Source organism: Scyliorhinus canicula, chromosome 22, assembly GCF_902713615.1.
Source record: "Scyliorhinus canicula chromosome 22, sScyCan1.1, whole genome shotgun sequence".
Taxonomy (NCBI): Eukaryota; Metazoa; Chordata; class Chondrichthyes; order Carcharhiniformes; family Scyliorhinidae; genus Scyliorhinus; species Scyliorhinus canicula.
Genome location: NC_052167.1, coordinates 19131164 through 19155025, shown reverse-complemented (window position 1 = coordinate 19155025; position 23862 = coordinate 19131164). Strand labels below are relative to the sequence as shown.

At 49.0% G+C, this 23862-nt stretch overlaps 1 protein-coding gene across 1 annotated transcript in view; it reads right to left on the bottom strand.

The window, feature by feature from the left end:
• The window catches only part of si:ch211-223a10.1 (palmitoyltransferase AKR1), a 42730-nt gene that overhangs the window by 10897 nt on the left and 7971 nt on the right, over positions 1 to 23862 (bottom strand). Inside the window, exons 2-7 of the mRNA XM_038783008.1 lie at positions 16864 to 16999; positions 15912 to 16022; positions 11647 to 11779; positions 7565 to 7743; positions 5173 to 5246; positions 1655 to 1817 (exon numbers count right to left, since the gene is read on the bottom strand). Coding sequence (XP_038638936.1) covers positions 1655 to 1817; positions 5173 to 5246; positions 7565 to 7743; positions 11647 to 11779; positions 15912 to 16022; positions 16864 to 16999 — 796 coding nt within the window. The remainder of the gene's footprint in view (positions 1 to 1654; positions 1818 to 5172; positions 5247 to 7564; positions 7744 to 11646; positions 11780 to 15911; positions 16023 to 16863; positions 17000 to 23862) is intronic.

The following is a 23862-nucleotide window of genomic DNA, read 5'->3' as shown; positions in this document are numbered from 1 at the left end:
TTCATTTGAAATAGAAGACGTCAATCCGGGGTGACGAGTAAATCAAATTCTGTCCACTGAGATTCCAGTGTTTTTTGGCGCAAGTTTGACACTTTTTCTTGCGTGTGACCCTTTCTGTGTAATAACAGGACATACACTAAAGTCGGTGGAGTTGTAGACAGTGCGGAAGGATGTTGCAGGTTACAGAGGGACATAGATAAGCTGCAGAGCTGGGCTGAGAGGTGGCAAATGGAGTTTAATGTGGAGAAGTGTGAGGTGATTCACTTTGGAAAGAATAACAGGAATGCGGAATATTTGGCTAATGGTAAAATTCTTGGTAGTGTGGATGAGCAGAGGGATCTCGGTGTCCATGTACATAGATCCCTGAAAGTTGCCACCCAGGTTGATAGGGTTGTGAAGAAGGCCTATGGTGTGTTGGCCTTTATTGGTAGAGGGATTGAGTTCCGGAGCCATGAGGTCATGTTGCAGTTGTACAAAACTTTAGTACGGCCGCATTTGGAGTATTGCGTACAGTTCTGGTCGCCTCATTATAGGAAGGACGTGGAAGCTTTGGAACGGGTGCAGAGGAGATTTACCAGGATGTTGCCTGGTATCGAGGGAAAATCTTATGAGGAAAGGCTGATGGACTTGATGTTGTTTACGTTAGAGAGAAGAAGGTTAAGAGGTGACTTAATAGAGGCATACAAAATGATCAGAGGGTTAGATAGGGTGGACAGCGAGAGCCTTCTCCCGCGGATGGAGGTGGCTAGCACGAGGGGACACAGCCTTAAATTGAGGGGTAATAGATATAGGACAGAGGTCAGAGGTGGGTTTTTTACGCAAAGAGTGGTGAGGCCGTGGAATGCCCTACCTGCAACAGTAGTGAACTCGCCAACATTGAGGGCATTTAAAAGTTTATTGGATAAGCATATGGATGATAAGGGCATAGTGTAGGTTAGATGGCCTTTAGTTTTTTTCTATGTCGGTGCAACATCGAGGGCCGAAGGGCCTGTACTGCGCTGTATCGTTCTATGTTCTATGGAAGAGATGCTATTTCTTAGAATTTGTCTCAGTGTTTCACTGAATGAATCAAGGCCATTTGCCAGTCTTCATTATAATCTGCCCCACTGTGTCATATCACTGAGCTCACCTAGAATCATAGAGTCCCTACAGTGCACAAGGAGGCCATTCGGTCCATCGAGTCTGCACTGGCCCTCCGAAAGAGCATCCTACCTAGGTCCACTCCCCCGCCCTATCTCAGTGATCCCACCTCACCTACACATCTTTGGACTGCGGGAGCAAAGCGGAGCCCACGAAGACATGGGGAGAAGGTGCAGACTCCACACAGTCACCCGAGGCCGGAATCGAACCCGGGTCCCTGGCGCTGTGAGGCAGCAGTGCTAATCCACTGTGCTGTTGTGTCACCCATTTCTTACAAAAGGGCCTGTTAACACCGTTTTTCTTTCAGCCTGTTCATGTCTTGCTTTAGCTTTCCTGCACAAGATATGGTGCTGGGGATCAAGGACAATCTCCTCGCTTTTTCGCCTGTCACGGGGGAAGCCTGCCCGGTTAGGCCTCAAAACGTGGCAGCAGCAGATATTGTCATTACACAACAGAAAACATTCAGCCCAGGGTGGACAGATCGGAAACAAGGCCAGAAAAGACGTCGGCCTACCTGGGAAGGTGAGAAATGCGGTGGTACTGGAAAAAAACATTCCTGCCAAGGGCCGCAAAGGCGACGAGGCTGAAAACTCCTCCGTATTGGCCGAGGTAGCTCGCGGTGAGAAACACGATTGAGCTCAGGACTCCCGGGAGAAGCAGATAGCGACAGTACAGCCCTGAAAGTCAAAAGGTTTTGAAGTTGAAGCTCCGCAGTGCTAATCAATTTGCAGAATCTTACAACATCGTAGGAGACCATTCGGCAGAGTAACTAATCCAGAGGCCTGGTCTAATAATTCAGAGACACGAGTTCGAATCCCGTCGCAGCAACTGGAAGGAATTGTATTTTGATTATTAAACAAATTAGGAATAAAAAGAGCTGACCTCAAGAATGGTCACAGGAAGAAGTCTTACAACACCAGGTTAAAGTCCAACAGGTTTGTTTGGAATCACTAGCTGTCGGAGAGTAGCTCCTTCACTCACCTGATGAAGGAGCTGCGCTCCGAAAGCTAGTGATTCAAAGCAAACCTGTTGGATTTTAATCTGATGTAAGACTTCTTACTGTGCCCACCCCTGTCCAACGCCGGCACCTCCAACTCAGGAATGGTGAACATGTCTTAGTGAGCTAGATTGTCCCGCAAGACCATTTGGTTCACGAGTGGGGAGGAAGTCTGCTGTCTTTACCTGGTCTGGCCTACATGTGACCCCCAGGGCCCACAGCTATGAGGTTGGCTCTTAACTGCAACTCTGAGGTGGCCAAGCAAGCCACTTGTAAAGAAGATGACTCATCACCAACTTCGCAAGGTGAATCAAGGGTGGGCAACAAATGATGATCTGTCAGTGACACCCACACTCATACCCGTGCAAATCGCTGATGACAGGATTCTATCTTACTGCTAGAACATACAGTGCAGAAAGAGGCCATTCGGCCCATCGAGTCTGCACCGACCCACTCAAGCCCTCACTTCCCACCCTTTCCCCCAATCCAATAACCCCTCCTAACCCTTTTCGTCACTAAGGGCAATTTAGCATGGCCAATCCACCTAACCTGCACGTCTTTGGACTGTGGGAGGAAACCGGAGCACCCGGATGAAACCCATGCAGACACGGGGAGAACGTGCAGACTCCGCACAGACAGTGACCCAGCCGGGAATCGAACCTGGGACCCTGGAGCTGTGAAGCCACAGTGCTATCCACTTGTGCTACTGCGCTGCCCGTTGAGGCCACCCCACACCTCCGGGAAACCCACGGGTGGGGGTGCGCTGCCGGCGTGAACGGAGAATCCCGCCGGTCGGAGAATTCCGGTCAAAGTCTCTCTTAAAGAGCTATCCGAATAATAGGAGTCCCCATCAGCTGTACAAAATCCTCCCCTTCCACGTACGGACCTAATCGTTTTTGAAATTTACCCGCTGAATGCAAAAAGTTACGTTAAACTGGGATAGAAAAGGTGGCTGGGCCTCAAACGGAGCACACCGTCCAGCTCGGAGCCTCACATTCCGGGGAAGATCAATTGCAGATTGATCGGAGAAGTTAGGATTGTCCTCTTGGGAGAGAAAAGGTGGAGACAGATGTTCTAGAGGAGTTGGGTTCCTACATGGTTAAAAACTTCAGAACCGTATGTTCAAAACTTTACCCACGTTGCGATTTTAAAAAACAAACTTTGGGGGTGGGGGGTTGGGGGGGGGGGGGGGGGAAGCCACGTGATGAGAGCGCGGGAGCGGCTACGTTTTCGAAAGCTCCGGCTCTGCTCATCTTTTAATCCAGCTTTTCATCCTGTTGCACATTTTGCATTTTCCGTTTCCTGCACTGTGCCCCGAGATGTCTTTGGTCGGTGTTCTTGCAAGAAAGAGCCGGGACAAAATATTAAAATCCTCGTTTCGCCGTGGCGACTGGGGGTGGGGCCCTGCTTTCGTTTCGAGTGGCGCAGTGGCTATCGAGTGGGTTGCCGCCTTGGTGGGCGGTGCGCATCTGACGATGGCCGGCAAAGGAGATGTTCGTCCCAGCTAATAGTCTCGGCTCCGAGGTGCAGATCATCAGGGTTCACTTCCAGGAATTACGGGGTACTTTGATGGAGGTGTTTGATGGAGGTGCGCAAGGAGGTTCTGGTACTGGAGACAGCATCTTCCCTGATGGGGGCCTGTCTTCGTTCTGTTGTGTTCCTGTTCCGTGCCTCGTTGTCCATTCTGACAAGTTCGGGAGGGGTCAGCATTCAATTAAGATGGTGTGATTGAACTGTTCGCCTAGACTTCAGATGGGGACTTCTACAAAGTGGTTCACTATTTATTTAGCGAATGGAAAGCTGCTAAGCCGGTTTCTCCCGGTTCTGCTCTGTTGAGTGCGGATAGGCCTCCGCTGGGTCTGTGCATTGGACATTCTTCTATGACATGGTTCATAGTTTTCTCTCTCCCACAGACACATGGGGGGGCTGGCGCTAATGTGCCATCTGTGGAGGTGTAGGAGTGCGAGTGCTGAGGTTCGGAGGGTGATTGTAACAGCACCCCACATTGAGCTGGCAAGTTTGGCAATCCAGCTGTTTCTGTTCATGGCCTTGTCCACAGTCGTTTTTAGATGTTCCCGGAAGGTCAATGTCTTATCTAAGGCCACTCCAAGGTATGTTGGAGTTGGGTGGTGCTTTAACTTGAAGTCATTATTGCTTTTTGTGTTGTAAAGATGGAATAAGTTGGATACTGTGGATAAGGGGTTCATTTAAGGTGCTTTTCTATTATATGAGATCAGCCGTGGACAGGATCCCCCCAGAGGATTAGTGATACTCACCCCATCATTTCTTGAAGACGTCTCGACTTATGACACATGCAATGAAGATGTGATTTTAGCACAGTTGGTCAGCTCATGCTACTGATCTGGTGGTCTACCTGGATCTTAACAGATATTTCAAGAATCCTGCTGGTTCCTTGGACAACCGGGAATCGAACCTGGGACCCTGGAGCTGTGAAGCAACTGCGCCAACCACTATGCTACCGTGCTGACCTCTGCTGGGGTAGGTGTCAGGACACTACAAATAGAGGAAAGGGATGTCTGTGTGGGTTTCCTCCGAGTGTTCCCGTTTCCTCCCACAGTCCAAAGATGTGTGGGTTAGGTGATTTGGCCATGCTGAATTGCCCTGTGTCCAAAAAATGTTAAGTGGGGGTTACTGGGATAGGGTAGACACGTGGGCTTCAATAGGGTGCTCTTTGTAAGGGCCGGTGCAGACTCAATGGGCCGCATGGCCTCCTTCTGCACTGTAAATTCTATGATCTATGATTGCTCCCTCACTCAGTCCAGGAAATAGGGTTGATCACAATAGCATTGCTGACAGACATAGCTACTGGACGTACTCAAATAGCAACACTCACTGTGATTTAGTGCCCTTGGTGGTTGTAAGTAAACATAAGGATTATTGTCAAAAGACATCTTAACTATTGGTCTGCACTATTGGTCTGCCATGCTCAGGAAACTGGTGACACGTACGAATAATCAAAGCATTTGCAGCTTCTATTCGTAAAGAATCAAACGGACTTTAATTAAAATGATTACCAGTTGGCTGCTTAGGCTTCCCATTCGGTGCTTCCTTACTGTACATGGTCAGGAGCTTTGCTACTTCATGGTGTCTGTAAGAAATACACATGGATTAGTGAGATATGCAAATACGATTGTTTGTGGGATTAAAATTCCTTGCTGATTGGCTCCCCTTTAAACTCCAGTTTGAATTTTCACAGAAGTGTTACAGGTGCAGAACATAGAAAAATACAGCACAGAACAGGCCCTTCGGCCCACGATGTTGTGCCGAACTTTTGTCCCAGTTTAAGAACAAATTAATCTACACCCCATCATTCTACCGTAATCCATGTACCTATCCAATAGCCGCTTGAAGGTCCCTAATGTTTCCGACTCAACTACTTCCACAGGCAGTGCATTCCATGCCCCCACTACTCTCTGGGTAAAGAACCTACCTCTGACATCCCCCCTATATCTTCCACCATTCACCTTAAATTTATGTCCCCTTGTAATGGTTTGTTCCACCTAGGGAAAAAGTCTCTGATTGTCTACTCTATCTATTCCCCTGATCATCTTATCAACCTCTATCAAGTCTCCCCTCACTCTGCTCCGTTCTAATGAGAAAAGGCCAAGCAGCCTCAACCTTTCCTCGTAAGACCTACTCTCCATTCCAGGCAACATCCTGGTAAATCAATTTTGCACCTTTGCCAAAGCTTCCACATCCTTCCTAAAATGAGGCGACCAGAACTGTACACAGCATTTATTACCCATTGCTAACAGCCCTTTGTGAAAGTGGTGGTGTGTCACCTACTTGAGCCTCTGCAGTTCGTGTGGTGTAGGTACACCCACAGTGCTGTTAGGGAGGGAGTTCCAGGATTTTGACCCAACCACAATGAAGGAACGGCGATAAAGTTCCAAGTCTTTTTAGATATAGTTTCAAGTCTTTTGGTGAGTGGCCTGGCGGGGAACTTGCAGGTGGTGGTGTTCCCTTGTGTCTGCCGCCCTTGTCCTTCTAGATGATAGAAGTTGGAAGTTCAGAAGGTGTTCTCTAAGGAGCCTTAATGAGTTGCTGCAGTGTGTCTTGTAGACGGTACACACGGCTGCCACTGTGCGTCGGTGGTGGAGGGGGTGAACGTTGAAGGTGGTGGATGGGTTTCCTGATACTGGATGGTGTTGAGCCTCTCGAATGTTGTTGGAGCTACACTCATCCAGGCAATCCCATCCATCGGGAACACCAGACATCTCAAAGCACTTCACAGACATGAAGTAATCTGTTTTGGTCATATTGATTGAGGGGTAAATGTTTGGCCAGGACACCAGGGATAACTTCCCTTGCTCTTCTTTAAAATTATGGAATGAGATCTTATACCTCCACCCGCTCGAAAGCACAACAGCGCCTATACTTCCTCAGGAAACTAAGGAAATTCGGCATGTCCACATTAACCCTTACCAACTTTTACATTTGCACTATAGAAAGCATCCTATCTGGCTGCATCACAGCCTGGTATGGCAACTGCTCGGCCCAGGACCGCAAGGAACTTCAGAGAGTCGTGAATACCGCCCAGTCTATCACACAATCCTGCCTCCCATCCATGGACTCCATCTACACCTCCCGTTGCCTGGGGAAAGTGGGCAGCATAATCAAAGACCCCTCCCACCCGGCTTACTCACTTTTCCAACTTCTTCCATCGGGCAGGAGATTCAGAAGTCTGAGAACACGCACGAACAGACTCAAAAACAGCTTCTTCCCCACTGTCACCAGACTCCTAAATGACCCTCTTATTGACTGACCTCATTAACACTACACCCTGTATGCTTCAACCGATGCCAATGCTTATGTAGTTACATTGTATAGCTTGTGTTGCCCTATTATGTATTCTCATGTATTTTCTTGAATTGTTTAATTCCCTTTTCTTCCATGTACTGAATGATCTGTTGAGCTGCTTGCAGAAAAATACTTTTCACTGTACCTCGGTACACGTGACAATAAACAAATACAATCCAATCCAATCAGGACGACAAAGCCTCGATTTAATATTTCACCCAGAAGATGGCACCTCCGACAGTGCAGCACTCCCTCAGTATTTCACTGGAGTGTCAGCGTAGAATTCTCAGCTCAAAGCTCTGGAGAGGGCCTTTAGCTGGAACCTTGGTGACCCAGACACCAGGGTGCAGCCAACTGAGCCACTGCCGATACTGGCTTTGGGTAATGACTTGGTACAATATCTAACCTCGGCTGCCAGCTGCGTGGGAAGATGCCAAATCTCTGCCGTTGCCCTTTTTGCCCAGGCACTAGGCGGCATTGCTTCAACTGATTTGCCCTTCGCCTCCCGTGAGGTACAAGCCCAGCATACCGCCCCACCCTCCTCGACCCCCGCCCTCGTTCAAGGGAGCTCACATTGGGAGTGTTTGAACAAATTGATTGTTAAACCTGTGCGTTTTGCCTTGCTTTGCCAGATCCAGCGGACTCAGCCCGTCCCTGTTCGGTGACCCCAGCAGGGTGAAGCCCGTCTCCATCATCAGCTGCCAGCAAATGGTGGCCGAGCCCGTCTGAGCTGCCACGTGCATGGGGGTCATCCCCCAAATGTCGGTCGCGTCGACTCTGCACCTCTGAAGTGAAGAAAAGAGGTCATTAGCACACTGGAGTACAGGAGCAAGAATACCTTTCTACAGCTGCACGGGCCCTCGGTGAGACCACACCTGGCGTTCCGTGGGCAGTTCTGGTCGCCTTGTCCGGAAAGGGATGTAATTGCCACAGAGGGGGTGCAGCAAAGGTTCACCGGACTGATTCCTGGGATGTTAGCTTTGCTGTGCGAGAAGAAATTAGGCCGACTGGGCCTGTATTCACTGGAGTTCAGAAGAATGAGAGGGGATTTTATTTTAGGGCGGCATGGTGGCACAGTGGTTAGCACTGCTGCCTCGCGGCACCAGGCCCGGGTTCGGTTCCGACCTCGGGTGACTGTCTGTGTGGAGGTTGCACTTTCTCGCCATGTCTGCGTGGGTTTCCTCCGGGCGCTCCGGTTTCCTCCCACAGACCAAAGATGCGCCGGTTAGGTGGGGTTCGGGGGATAGGGTGGGGAAGTGGGCCGGGTAGGGTGCTCATTCAGGGTGTCGGTGCAGACTCGATGGGCCGAATGGCCTCCTTCTGCACCGTAGAGATTCTATGGATCAGACGACAAGAGTTTTGCAAACAAGAAAGGCATTGCTCAGACACAAAACTTCCGTTTCTTTTCAACATAATTTGTACAACACAGAAGCAGAACAACTGGCTCACTTATTCTCTGCCAGTGTTTATGTTCTACAAGAGACTCCTGTTTTACTTACCGTTCTTCCCTCCCTTGTGTCTACACAGCTTCCTCTTAAATCTATCCATGCTTTTCACCTTGACTACTCCCCGTGTAATCCTGTCACAATGAATTCCATGCTCCAACTACTTTGGGGTTGAAACCAAGTAAATGGAATCAAAAAAACTGAGGGACAAATGATAATGCCTTGAACAAAACAAAATCACAAATTAAACATAAAACATTGAACCAAAATGTAATTGAATGGCCCTGACGTGGCCACCCAGCACAGAAGGCCTCAATAGTGCCAGCGGGCACTGTATGCTCCCTCTCCCGGAGATCAGGAGCATGCGCTTGCTCCAGTTGTAAGCGAGAGCACGTGTTCCTAACTGGAGAAAGGTTAGGGCATTATTATGAAGCATATAGAAGAGTGAGTGTATATGTATGTTTGGGCCTCACGGTAGCATGGTGGTTAGCATCAATGCTTCACAGCTCCAGGGTCCCAGGTTCGATTCCCGGCTGGGTCACTGACTGTGTGGAGTCTGCACGTCCTCCCCGTGGGTTTCCTCCGGGTGCTCCGGTTTCCTCCCACAGTCCAAAGATGTGCGGGTTAGGTGGATTGGCCATGCTAAATTGCCCGTAGTGTAAGGTTAATGGGGGGATTGTTGGGTTACGTGGGTTTAAGTAGGGTGATCATTGCTCGGCACTACATCGAGGGCCGAAGGGCCTGTTCTGTGCTGTACTGTTCTATGTTCTATGTGTGTATGTATATCTGTGTATGTATATATGTATGTATGTATATGTATGTGTATGTATATGTGTGTGTGTATGTCTGTGTGTGTATGTATATGTGTATGTATGTATGTGTGTATATGTGTATGTATGTATGTGTGTGTATGTATGTGTGTATGTATGTATGTGTGTGTATAGGTGTGTATGTATGTATGTGTGTGTATAGGTGTGTATGTATGTGTGTGTATGTGTATGTATGTATATGTGTATGTGTGTATATGTGTGTGTATAGGTGTGTATGTATGTATGTGTGTGTATGTGTATGTATGTATATGTGTATGTGTGTATATGTGTGTGTATAGGTGTGTATGTATGTATGTGTGTGTATGTGTATGTATGTATATGTGTATGTGTGTATATGTGTGTATGTATGTATGTAGAATCTGTGCCGTGCCCTCTGGGTTAAGCCAAAACTGACTCCAGATTCCCCCTTTGCTTATGGATGAGCCGTGAACTACAACATGTGGTTGGGGGGGGGGGGGGCAATAAATCTTTATTTTTCTTGGGTGGTTGGGAGTCAGATGTTCGCAATGAGGTGAGTTTAGAAAATGCCACCGTCCTTGTGATATTGGAAATGGGCTTCTGCCGCATGGTGACCACAACAAATAGGGCCAGGGGTAGACCAGATGGCCTGTCAAGCCTGCTCCACCATTCAATACGAGTGGGCTTCAGCTCCATTTTCCCGCCAACTCCTCACGTCCCATAATTCCCCGAGACACCAAAAAACTGTTTATCACACAGCCGTATACTTATTCAATGATGGAGCTTCCACAACCCTCTGGGGTTGAGAAATCCAAAGATTTTCAACTCTTTTGAGTGAAGCAATTTCTTCTCATCTCAGCGCTAAATGATTGGCCCTTATTCTGAGTGGGTGCCCCTGTGTTTTAGATTCCCTGACAAGTGAAAACAATCTCTTCGTGTCCACCCTCTCAAGCCCCTTCTGAATTTTGTAGGTTTCAATGAGATCGCCCTGTTGGCTAAACGCCAGGGAATATGAGCCCAATTTACTTAGCGTCCCATCATAGGGTAACCCCCTTCCCACACCCCCATCTCAATCCCATCAAATAGGTTAATTTATTGATTTTAAAATAAGCGCCATTATTGAAAAGAATTTCCCGCCTATGTAGACTTTGTTTGGCCCCTTGTTCCGCACTGTAACCAATCACTATTTTGTCGATGTACCATTTGTCAATGTTCTCTGTTGATTATTCTTGTGTCTACTACGTACGTACTGTCTACGTTCCCTTGGCCGCAGAAAAATACTTTTCACTGTACTTCGGTACATGTGACAATAAATCAAATCAAATCTAAACCAAATCAAATCAACCCAGGAGAATGTGCCTCATCGAGCGGCCTAGTAATAATAATAATCTTTATTGTCACAAGTAGGCTTACATTAACACTGCAATGAAGTTACTGTGAAAAGCCCCTAGTCGTCACATTCCGGCGCCTGTTCGGGTACACAGAGGGAGAATTCAGAATGTCCAATTCACCTAACAGCACGTCTTTCGGGGCTTGAGGGAGGAAACCGGAGCCCCCGGAGGAAACCCACGCAGACACGGGGAGAACGTGCAGACTCCGCACAGACAGTGACGCAAGCCGGGAATTGAACCTGGGACCCTGGCGCTGTGAAGCAACATTACTAACCACTGTGCTTCCGTAAACAGGATTCGTCAACATCGACTTTTGACCTCATCCAACAGTAAGTAGCTTTTTAAGATGACAAGAGGTTAAGGGTCAAAGATCGTTGTGAAGCAGTTAAAAAAAAAGGTGTCAGTTGGCTACAATCCTGACTAGGATAATTTAAGGGCCTTTGCGACAGCTCATTAGGTATACCTGTGGCGTTGAAGGCTTAGGTACTTAAGACAGATAACTGAGCACAGTGTACAAGTGGACAGCACAGATAGCCCAAACTGGAAGACAAGCAGAGGGATTAGGGCAGTAGCCAGAGACTGTCTCATTTCTCCCTGCCCTGCAGTCGATAAAACTATTTGTCAAGGGGATCTGTGAAATTCTTTACCGCAGAGGCTGGGTCGTTAAAGTCTGAGATAGACAGATTTTTAATCAGTGAGGGAATCGAGGGTTATGGGAATAAGGTGGGAAAGTGGAATTGAGGATTATCATACCAGATCAATCATGATCTCCTTGAATGGTGGAGCAGACTTGATGGGCTGAATGGTCACTTCTGCTCCTACGTCGCAAGGCCACGAATTGAAATTTCCCGGCACTAAATGGAATGTTCCGGGTTACAGGTGAAAGCGCAAGGGAGTGGAAAAGGGCCAGTACCGGCATAATGGGCTGATTGGCCTGCCGTGACCTCGATTGCCCAGAAATACCGACTAAAGCTGATCTCTCTGTGCCTAAGGCTCATGGACATATCTCCACTACTTATCGTCGGAGTGGGCTCAGGCATTCCTCTTGCCGAAAGGCTCCTCACCGAATCTCTCAGCAAGTACTTCACCACTTCCTCATTGCCGATCGACGCTGCGATGTGCAGGGGCGTCTGCAGAAACCTGTCCGAGTCACGGAAGGTGAACTGGCCCATTTCCTCCAGGTATCGGATGGCGACTCTGGAGATAGAAACAGTGAGATGGTGAGGCGAGGGGAAGGGAGTCAGATTAATCGTGGGGAACGGGCGTTTAGCCACAACAGGTTAGCACCCTGCAAGCAGTAAAACATCCCAAGGTGCTTCACAACAAGGTCATCAAACAATTTTCAGCACTGAGCCACTTGAGATGGTCACGCAGAAGAGGATAACGATTGGTCAGGGTTGGTATTAAAGTACAAGGAGGGAGGCTTGAGAAGGGAATTTAAGAGCGTGGGGCCCAGACGGCCAGTAACGAGGCGATTAAAATCTGCGTGAGGCTAGAATTGGAGGCGTGCGGAGCTCTCATAGAGTTGTGAGGTTGGAGGAGATCACAGGGAGGGGTAGGGATGAGGCCATGGAGGGATTTGGAAACAAGGGCGAGAATTTCCAGAATCAAGGTGCTGCTGGACCAGGAGCCGATGTGAGGTGGGCGCGCCCAGGGGCAATAGGGTAAGGGGACCACCGGTGTCCGTTGAGACACAGAAGCCCAAAGTGAAGCTAAAAGTAAGGCAGGGAAAGACCAGCTGGGCTATCGATGCCTGTTCCATACTCCTGGTCAAACCGCTGATAGTGGGGAGTGACATGAGTACAAATGGATTCCTGGAGTTCAACAAATTCAGACTGTGAACTCTCGCCTCCACCTGCACCCCATTTTTATTTCTCCCTATTTAATTTTCATTTCTTCCATCCATCGTTTTTTCGCCTTCACCACTGTCTACCCTCGCCCCACCCCACTCAGGCCATCTGTTCCCTGTTACAAGTTGTCCTTTGATGCACTGCTTCCCTCTGTTCCTCCATTAAGATATTCTGATCATGGCACTATAAACACTCTCCTTAGCCACGATCACCACCATTTTCATTCCCTTTGTCTTTTTGCCCGCTACATCTTTTGTCAATCTCCATCTATCTCCGGCCCTCAATCCAGCCCCACTGCTCCACGCAGTATAAATCTGATCCTATTTCCAGTTCTCTCTAACTTTGAGAAAGAGTCATCCAGACTCAATGTTAGCTTCCTTCTCTCTCCAAAGGTGCAGTCAGGCCTGCTGAGAAGGTCCAGCATTTTCTGTTTTCGTTAAAGGTTCCAGCATCTGCAGTTATTCCCTTTTATATAACTTCGTCTGGATTCCTCCACCCTTACCCCTCAGGTTTCACCATCAAGATGTACGGTTGCCGTGGTCCCAATGTGTCTTGCTCGGTCGCCAAGCGTAAAATCGGATTCATGTAAAGGCTAAACCAACTTAGTGTTAGCTATGGCTCAGTTGGTAATGTCACTGGTTGAAAGAACATTCGAGGTCACCGAGTTAATCGAAAGAAGAAAATCATTTAATCCACCGTGTTGGTTAACTCCCTAATATGTGATCTGTAAACGGCCCAAGTCAGGTGACCCCCATAAATTGCACAGAGTGTACTTTACCACATCTTATTGGAATACCATAGTGTCCAATACTCCTGTCCACATATCGTCAACTCCCATCATGACAGATAACACTTGCAACTCGAGTCACATGGATCCTGGTTCAAACCCCACCCCCTGGGGTGGAGTACAAAAAATCAAGGCAGACACTGCACTGGTGGGGGAGTGCTGCACTGTCGGAGGCACCTTCTTTCAGAGGAGACGTTAAACCGAGGCCCCAGGTGGATGTAAAAGATCCCACGGCACAGGCGCAGCAGGGCAGTTCTTCCCTGCCCTGGGCAATATTTATCTCCGGATCAACATCGCAATTAAACAGGTCATTATCACACTGCTGTTTGTGAGGCCTTGCTGTGCACAAATTGACTGCTGTGTTTCCCACATCACGACAGTGACTGGATTTCAAATAGCACTTCATTGGCTTTGGGATGCCTGGTGGTCACGAGAAGTGTTCTATAACCAAAAGTCTGGATTTGTTGTTTAAAGATGACAATCTGGCAGTTTTCACAATCAGTTAATTCTGGCGAGTCAAGAATTGAATTTACAGCTGCCATACTAGATTGTAACTCCTAATCTCCGGATTGCGAGTCTAATGTCACCCTCACAATCCTGCCAAAACCAGTTCTACTAATGCCTGGGTAAAAAGCTGCGTTCTGATTGGTCTGCATCTCCCACATCCGATGCCCATTTCCAGGTAAACTTGCCTCAATGTTACCGACTGGAGCCAATTAAGGAGGAGTTATTTTTCCACAGGGCTTCCCAGTTGACTGTCGGTCACAACGGACTCGGTAAACGTACTGTAGGAGTGTGTTTCCATGGCACCTTCGTGTTGCTAGGAGCGGGGGTTTGTTGGCGGTGCGAGGGGGCGGGTCGGGGGAGGGGGGTGGGAACAGCAAGGTCGGCACCTCCCCTTTGCCACCAGTTCACGGGGAGAGCAGCTGGGCCACTTCGTCCCCTCCAATACAGTTCAGTTGGGTCCGTTTCCTCCGCTTGCCCAGGTCATGCTGGCCCTGACTCGTGGCCCCAAATTCATGCTGGTACCTCCTGTCCCTTCTCGTGTTGGTGCTGCAGTTCCCCACCGTGGTATTCACTCTGCCCCCCCTCCCCCTGGATCATGTTCTATGGTGGGACTTGAATGCGGGTCCCTGGGTCATTTCCCTGGGTCTCTGGAATACTAGACCAGTGACAATACCACTATGCCACTCATGTACCTGACATGCATCACGCATACTCCTTTATGTTGCACCATATTCTCTATCTCCCTCATCATCCAGGGAACCCTGGGCGGGATTCTTTGAGCCTGGGTTGGGTTGGAGAATCGCCAGGCCGGGCGCGATTCGCGTCACGCCGCTCCAACGCCGGTGCGCCGATTCTCCAGTCATCGGAGAATCGGTGCCATTGACGCTGGCGCAGTTGGCGCAGCGCCGGTCGGGGCCGCTCTACGCAGCCCCCCTGGCGATTCTCTGCCCCCCGGGATGGGCCGGCGCTGTTCACATGTGGTCTTACCGGGCGGGACCTCTGCATCCTGCTTTGGGGCGGGTGGGGGGGTGGATCCGACCCCGGGGGACCTTCACCGTGGCCTGGCCCGCGATAGGGGCCTACTGATCGGCAGGCCGGCCTCTCCTGGTAGGGGCCTCTTTTACTCCGCGCCGGCCCTGAAGCCCTATGCCATGTTGCGTCGGGGCCGGCGCGGAGAAGGAAGCCAGTGCGCATGCACGAGTTCGTGTATCAGCCACAGCGCGCATGCGCAGACCGGCGGCGCCCACTTGACGCCGGTCTCCGAGAATGGAGCTGCGTGGGTCGCTCCATTGCCGTGCTGGCCCCCTGTAGGGGTCAGAACCGCTGCTCCTGGGGGCCTGTTGACGCCATCGTAAAACACGACGCCGTACACGACGGCGTCAACACTTAGCCTCAGGATCAGAGAATCCCGCCCCCTGTCTTTTGTTCCTCTCCCTTTCATCCTTGTTGGAATGTAACTCGTCGGAGTCGGAAATATCTCCGCCTTAAAGATCACCTGTTTTTCCATTACAGCTATTCCTGTCAGCTGTTGGCTCTATTTCACATCCCCTCTCAGTTCAAAGTTCCACATTAAATTGTTCCTTGCTCTTCCCCATTATGAACCTAAACTTGCGATACAATGATCACTCTTACCCAAATTATCCCCCACAGACACTTAGTCCACTCCATTCACCAGATCCAGGAACATGAAAAAAAATGAAAATCGCTGATTGTCACGAGTAGGCTTTAATGAAGTTCCTGTGAAAAGCCCCTAGTCGCCACATTCCGGCGCCTGTTCGGGGAGGCTGGTACGGGAATTGAACAATGCTGCTGGCCTACTTTAAAAGCCAGCGATTTAGCCCAGTGTGCTAAACCAGCCCCCATCTGCTTCCTAGTTCGACCAAGAGCATACAGATCAAGGAAGTTCTCCTGAACACATTTCAGAAATTCCTCCACCTCGCTGACACTTTCCTCTTAACGTTGTCCCAATTGATACTTGGGGTTGTTGAACTCTCACCAATATCGCCACTCTCTCATTTGTGCACACTTCTTTGTAATTTCCATGCACGCCTCGTTCTGACTCTCTCTCTCTCTCGGGGATAACTGTGGGCGGGAACTCTTGGGTAATTTTCAATGGGTTTTCGCACGTCCAGGACTGATTGTGTGAAGTGTACTGAAGATGCAGCCCCGAAACGTCAATACTTACATATTCCCGCCAGACACAGCTTGGTGAAGCGCCGTCTTGCCTTGGTAATCCAGCGCGGTCACGTCTGCTCCCCTCTTTACCATTTCATGCATAATGCCGAGCTCCCCACGCCTAGAGTGATCAGCAAAAGGAGAGACACCGGTTTGACCCATTCTGCACGTGTGGCGTGAATAAGCTACCAAGGTGAGGGACAGATAGAGAGAGAGAGAAAGGGATTTGGCTGGGGGAGATTCCAAAAGAAGGGAGGCGATCTCAAGATGAGAGCGACGCCATTCAGGGGGGTCATGTCAGGGATCATTGCTTCGCACAAAGGCTGATGGAAATCTGGAACATTCTTCCACGTAAAGCCGGAGACACTGGGGGTCAATTATAAATTTTAAAATTGTTAAGCTACGGTATAGAGGGCTAGAGAACCAAGGTGGGTAGTTGGGAGTTAAGATACAGATCAACCACGATCTAATGAACAGTGGGACAGGCTTGAAGGGCTGAATGGCCTACTGTCTGTTCCTATGAGAATGAAGTGTACAATGGCTCTATTAGTTCCGATAAAGGCCTTTGCTAGGCTGAGTGTGGTCTAATGCTCCATTTGCATGATGTGCAAGAAAGGCACTGTTGTTAGCAGCATGTCTAAATGGTTGTCATTGGTTGCCATGGAAAACGCTAGCTGCCATTTTATTCTGGCTGTGGAAATTATGGGTGGGGTTTTTCCGTGTCCGCACCCCCCCGCCCCATTTTTTGCGCCGTTGGAGGAAGCCCGCCATTGGCCGGGATGACCACACCGCTGTCAATAGGTATTCCCATTGTTTGCATCCTCTGCCACCGAGGAACCATCGGTGGGGAGGTGGGGGGGGGGGGGGGGGGGGGGGGGGGGGGGGGCTCGTCGCTGGCAGGAGCAGCCGGAAATATCCGGCCCATGTACCCGATTTCCCCGCGTGCAGTAACCCATACTCGCCTGCAGGCAAAATGAAAGGGTGTCTCTCCTGCATCGTTGGGAAGGTTGCTGTCAGCCCCATGTTCCAGCAGTAGATGCGACAATGCCTTGTGGCCACGGTACGCTGCGTGGTGAAGGGGGGTGAAGCCATGCCAACCTGGAGAAAACAAGAACAGACAGGTTACCGAATGCAGCAAAGGGAAAAAAATTGGTAAACTGTGGTTTAGCTGGCACCATTCTCGCCTCTGGAGTCATAAAGATTTGCGTTCACGTCCCAATCCAGAGCTACAGTGCCAAAACCAAAGCTGGCATCCACTCCAGAACAGTGCCAAGGTAGTGCTGCAGTGTCGGAGGGGCCATCTTGCAGCGGAGGCCCCTCATCTATCTGGGTGAATGTGAAAGATCCAGACACGGCTTGGTGAAGCGCCGTCTTGCCTTGGCAATCTAGCGCTGTCAGGAAAGGCAGGAGATTATCCCCTGTGCCCTAGGCCAACATTCATCCCTCAATCAACATCAGGAAAAAAAAAGATTATCCGATTATTACCAGATTGCTATTTTGTGGGAGTTTGCGGAGTGCAAATCGGCTGCCACATTTCCTACATCACGACAGCGACTACTTTTCGAAAAGCACTTACTTGGCTGTGAGGTGAATCACAAAAGGCTCGGGGACAGGTACAGCAGGTAATTAGGAAAGCCGATAGAATGTTTTGGTTCATTTTGAAGGGAATGGATTACAAAGGTTGAATAGGGCGTTGGTGGGACCACATCTGGAGTACGGTGTACAGTATTGATCACTATATTTAAGGAGGGATGTAAATGCATGAGAAGCAGCTCAGAGGTTTATACTAGACTAAATCGCCCAGTTCAGCTAAATGACCCATTTGTGTGGAGACTGGGTTTTAACTTTGTGTATCCTTCGTCGATCTTGCAGTGATTTCCAGGCTGTTTAAGCTTACTGGTCAGTCTTAGCAATGAGCCTCGGCCTGTAACCACGGTCCCCAACTTTACTTTTGTTATAACCGATGCTCCTTACGTCTGGCGATCTTTCCAACTTCTTCCATCGGGCAGGAGATTCAGAAGTCTGAGAACACGCACGAACAGACTCAAAAACAGCTTCTTCCCCACTGTCACCAGACTCCTAAATGACCCTCTTATTGACTGACCTCATTAACACTGCACCCTGTATGCTTCAACCGATGCCAATGCTTATGTAGTTACATTGCATATCTTGTATTGCCCTATTATGTATTCTCATGTATTTTCTTGAATTGTTTAATTCCCTTTTCTTCCATGTACTGAATGATCTGTTGAGCTGCTCGCAGAAAAATACTTTTCACTGTACCTCGGTACACGTGACAATAAACAAATACAATCCAATCTAATCCAATCTATCTGGTTTCTTCTGCCCTGTCTGTCTCTCAGCCTGTTGCGGCTTTCTGCTCAACGCTCCCCCTGGTGGCCTGAAATAAAATGGCTCGGCAATCCCTCTTCAAGAAAATGAAAAAAAAAATGAAAATGAAAAATCGCTTATTGTCACGAGTAGGCTTCAATGAAGTTACTGTGAAAAGCCCCTAGTCGCCATATTCCGGCGCCTGTCCGGGGAGGCTGGTACGGGAAGATGTGGTCAACAGAACACCTCTGGTATTTTCACATAACCTAGGATCAGGAGTAGGCCACTCGGCCCTTCGTTCCTGCTCCGCAACTCAATAAGATCGCGGCTGATCGGATTGTAACTTCAGTTCCACATTCCCACCGACCCCCGATAACCTATAGCCCCCTTCTTAACCTTTCACCTCCTGGTTAATCAAGAATCTATCGAGCTCAGCCTTAAAACGATTCAAAGACTCTGCTTCCACTGCCTTTTGAGGAAGAGAGTTCCAGAGACTCACCGCCCTCTGAGGGAAAAGGTTTCTCCTCATCGCCGTCTTAAATGGGCGACCCCCTTATTTTTAAACAGTGACCTCTCCCAGTTCTAGATGCTCCTACAAGATGAAACATCCTCCCCACATACATGCTGTTAATACCTCTCCTGATCTTAAACTTTTCAATCAATTCGCCTCTCACTCTTCTAAACTCCAGAGGATACAAGCCTCACCTCTCTAACCTTTCCTCACAATACAAGCCGCCCATTCTGCATTTGAATCTAGTTTATGCTCAGTTTCTTTCCCCAATCTCAACAACAGACAACACTGCCATCTTGTGGTGAAACCTAAAATTTACATCATGAGCCATATGATATTTCGGAGACAGAACATTTCAAATACGTACAGTATTCTTTGTTAATTCAAAGTCAGTTATCACAGAATAGAATCATGGAAGGACTGCAGGAGTCCATTCGGCCCATCGAGTCTGCACCAACCCTCCGAGAACGCTCTGCCTAGGGCAACTCCCCAGCCCGACCCGCCCTATCCCCGTAGCCTAACCCACACATCCCTGGAATTTTAGCGCGACCAATCCACCTAACCTGGATTGTGGGAGGAAACCGGAGCACCCGGAGGAAACCCACGCAGACACGGGGAGAACGTGCAAACTCCACGAGGGCAATCACCCAAGGCTGGAACCGAGCACCGGTTACTGGTGCTGTGAGGCAGCAGCGTTAATCATTGAGCCGCTACATTGTAACACAATGGGCCCGTGGTGTGTTAATGGGGTTTTCTATTCGACCCCCCCGGGCCGGCCGTCGGGAAACCCACAGCGGGGTTTCACTGTTGGCGGGACTGGAAGGTCCTGCCGGGAGACGGCCCCACCGTGGTCCGGTGGTGGGATCTTCCAACCTCTCGCACCCCCCCCCCCCCCCCCCCCCCCCCCCTCTCCCCCTCTCTTTATCGCCATCATCGGCGGCCGTGCCTGGAGCTGCTCAGGCCCGATGTTGAGAAATCCCACCCTACAATCTCGCCTTCTCTTTACCGACCTTCCCTCCTTTTGGACTCCACCTCATTGACTGGAGATTTCCTTCCTTGAGGGAAAATGGTGAACCAGACGGCCAGTTTCCCCGTGACTGAAGATAGCTTCACAATTCCAGATAGAAGAACGGAATTTTAATTCCCATGGTGGGATTTGAACCCATGTCCCCTCAGAGAATTAACCTGGGCCTCTCATTTACTACTATCCCAGTGGCATTACCAATAGGCTATCATCTGCCCTGTGGTTAAAGCAATTATAAATGAAGGAGACCAAAATGCCATACAGTTTCCCATATGAAGTCGCAACAAGGCCGTGTACATTTGCAGTCAAACCCATCTTTTGGACAGCACGGTAGCATTGTGGGTAGCACAATCGCTTCACAGCTCCAGGGTCCCAGGTTCGATTCCCGGCTTGGGTCACTGTCTGTGTGGAGTCTGCACATCCTCCCCGTGTGTGCGTGGGTTTCCTCCGGGTGCTCCGGTTTCCTCCCACAGTCCAAAGATGTGCAGGTTAGGTGGATTGGCCATGCTAAATTGCCCTTAGTGTCCAAAATTGCCCTTAGTGTTGGGTGGGGTTACTGGGTTATGGGGATAGGCTGGAGTTGTTGACCTTGAGTAGGGTGCTCTTTCCAAGAGCCGGTGCAGACTCGATGGGCTGAATGGCCTCCTTCTGCACTGTAAATTCTATGATGTTCTTTTGTACTTGCCATAAATTCCCCTCGCAATAACAAATAATTTGCCTTTCTAACCACTTGCTTACTAACCTTTTGTGATTAAATGGGGGAATGTAGAGTATGAGCATAAACTTTCAAGTAACATAAAACTGGACTGGAAAAGCATCTATCAGGATGTTGGTGAGGCCACGCCTGGAATACTGTGTGCAATTCTGGTCTCCTTATCTCAGGAAGGATGTTCTTGCTCTAGAAGGAGTGCAGCGAGCGTTTGCCAGACTGATTCCCAGGGATGGCTGGACTGACACAAGAATTCACCAAATGATCAAGAGATAGTCTTTTTTTTTTGTAAGAGATAGTCTTTTCATGGCAGAGAGCTGTGTCTGGCTTCAGCTCCAACATGGTAAAAGAAACTAAAATACACCCTGCAACAAACAGCTTAAAACGAAAGTAAAAAGCTGACAGACAGCCCAGCTCCACCCACACTCTGACATCACTAATAAACACCCATTTCTTAAAAGGTACATTTCTTAAAGGTACATTTCTTAAAGGTCCTCTCACATGACAATAGAGCGAAGTTAAGGAAACACTCCAAGCACAAAGCAAACAATACTCAGCAATCAGCAGAATGGAAAGAACTGGGGAAAACCTCAGCAGGTCTGACAGCATCTGTGGAGGGAGAAAATAGAGTTAACGTTTCAAGTCTAAGGTCACCCTTCTTCGGAACGGACGAGAGGTAGAAACGCGATGGGCTTTGCGCTGTTGAAAAAGAGCAGAGTCGGGTAGAACAAAAGGGAGGGTCAGGGATAGGTTAGAGGGCGGGAGGGATTAAAAAGCAAAAATATGTCATGGAACAGAGTGCAGAGGAAGTGGTAATGGTTATCGTAAAGAGACAAAGCATCGGTCCAGAGTAAGCGTTAACGGCAGGAAAAATAAAGACAGCTAGTAATATTGTAAAACTGTCCGGACCATATATTTTAAAACTCAGTCTAGCGATAAATTAAGGTATTCACAAGGAACTGCATTGAATGCGCGACAGAGTCTATTTGCTCTGACTTATCTCAATCTGTCAGAAATGATAACAACCATGAGATCACATCGCGGCATTTTGCCTCTCTCAGCAGAAGGGTGGCAAATATTTGGAAAGCAGCGACACAGCGTCGCTGGCCCTCTGGAAGGAGGACGGCATGGAGAACGAAAGGTGCTCCCAATCAGTCGCAGATAAAATCAATGCCTCACATTCCACATCAATCAGGGTTTGGATATATTGCAGCAACAGCTGTCTCAGTTACGGTGAAGTCTTGTTTGTTTGTGGTTAAATCCACAGCCGGGGATTTGGTCCATTAACGACGGGTACAGGTGGCATATATCGCGCCACCTGAACATCTTCGAAAACAACCGCAACATTTTTCCTTATTGTATCACCACCTCCACTCAATGCCGGACTGTCATTGATCTAGTAAACATCCAGACATTTTGCGACAGTCTTTTGTTGCTTTCTGTTTGACCGGAATATTCCGGCCCCTCCTGCCTGCGGGACATTCAGGTCCCACTGACGTCAGCGGAGATTTCTGCCGTGGGGGAAAACCCTTTTCTCTTTACGTACCATGAAAGATAAGGGTCCTTACACATTCAACCTCCATTAACTCGAGATCACCCAAACCTCTGCTATCCGTGTCCTTACTCGCCACACGTCCTGTTCACCCACAGTCCTGTGCTCGCTGCTCCACACCGGCTCGCAACCAAAGCCTCGATTTTCAAATTCCCATCCGTGTATTCAAATCCTTACACGGTCCTGATGTGCATCAATCTCCTCCAGCCCCGCAACCCTCCGGGATAGCTCTCCCAATTCCCCTCCCCTTCAGCATCCCTGATTTTAATTGCTCCATCACGGGTGGGCACACGAGGGGAGGCAGTGGTGTAGTGGTATTGCCACTGGACTATTGATCCAGAGACCCATGGTAATGCCCTGGGGACCTGGGTTCGAATCCCGCCAGGGCAGATGGTGCAATTTGAATTCAATAAAAATCTGGAATTAAAAAGTTTAATGCCGGCCGTGAAACCATTGTCGATTATCGTAAAAACCCATCTGGTTCACTAATGTCCTTCAGGGGAGGAAATCTGTCGTCCTTACCTAGTCTGGAGTACAGGTGACTTTAGATACCCAAGAACGTGGTTGACTCTTATATACCCCCCGAAATGGCCTAACAAGCCACTCAGTTCAAGGGCAATTAGGGATGGGCAACAAATGTTGGCCTAACCGGCGCCGCCCATATCCCATGAATAAATATTTAAAAAATTACAGGATAGAAGGAGACCACTCAGCCAGTTGTGTCTGTGCTAGCTCTCTGCAAGAGCAACTCTGCTAGTCCCATACCCCTGTCCTTTCCCTTCTCAGACCTGTTTCTCCTCAGGTGCTCATCCAATTCCATTTTCAAAGCCGTGATTCAACCTGCCTCCTTAACACTTGTCAGAATATCCACTCATGTATATAATGAGATGCAGACAGGCAGTGATTGACACACAGGATGACCAATGAACACACAACACAGAACAGCCAATCACCAGACAGGACACCACCACTATAAAGCCCACAGGGCATTAAGACTCCCGCTCTCTCGGGACCCAGACACTGAGACAGTCAGAGTGCACAAGTCAGTGGGCACTACTGCCGTGTGGTAGCTAGCAAGTCTGGTCGAGCCAGTAAGAGGTCATCAGTAGGATTAGTAGAGTGTCAACCCACAGCTGAACATGTACAGCCGTTCATAGAAATATAAATACAGAAATACAGCACAGAACAGGCCCTTCGGCCCACGATGTTGTGCCGAACTTTTGTCCTTGGTTAATCATAGAATTTTGGACACCAAAGGCAATTTAGCATGGCCAATCCACCCAACCTGCACATCTTTGGACTGTGGGAGGAAACCGGAGCACCCGGAGGAAACCCACGCACACACGGGGAGGACGTGCAGACTCCACACAGACAGTGACCCAAGTCGAAATCGAACTTGGGACCCTGGAGCTGTGAAGCAATTGTGCGATCCACAATGCTACCGTGCAGCCCTTAAGAAGAAATGAATCTACACTCCATTATTCTACCATAATCCATGTACCTATCCAATAGCCGCTTGAAGGTCCCCAACGTTTCCGACTCAACTACTTCCACAGGCAGTGCATTCCATGCCCTCACTACTCTCTGGGTAAAGAACCTACCTCTGACATCCCCCCTATATCTTCCACCATTTACCTTAAATTTATGTCCCCTTGTAATGGTTTGTTCCACCCGGGGAAAAAGTCTCTGACTGTCTACTCTATCTATTCCCCTGATCATCTTATAAGTTAAATAAAACAGTGTTGGATCATCTCCGGTGTCAGACGTTTGTTTCTAGCTTCCCTGCATCCAGTTGCAGTCAACGTCGAACCAACCTGCCTAACACATCATGGCA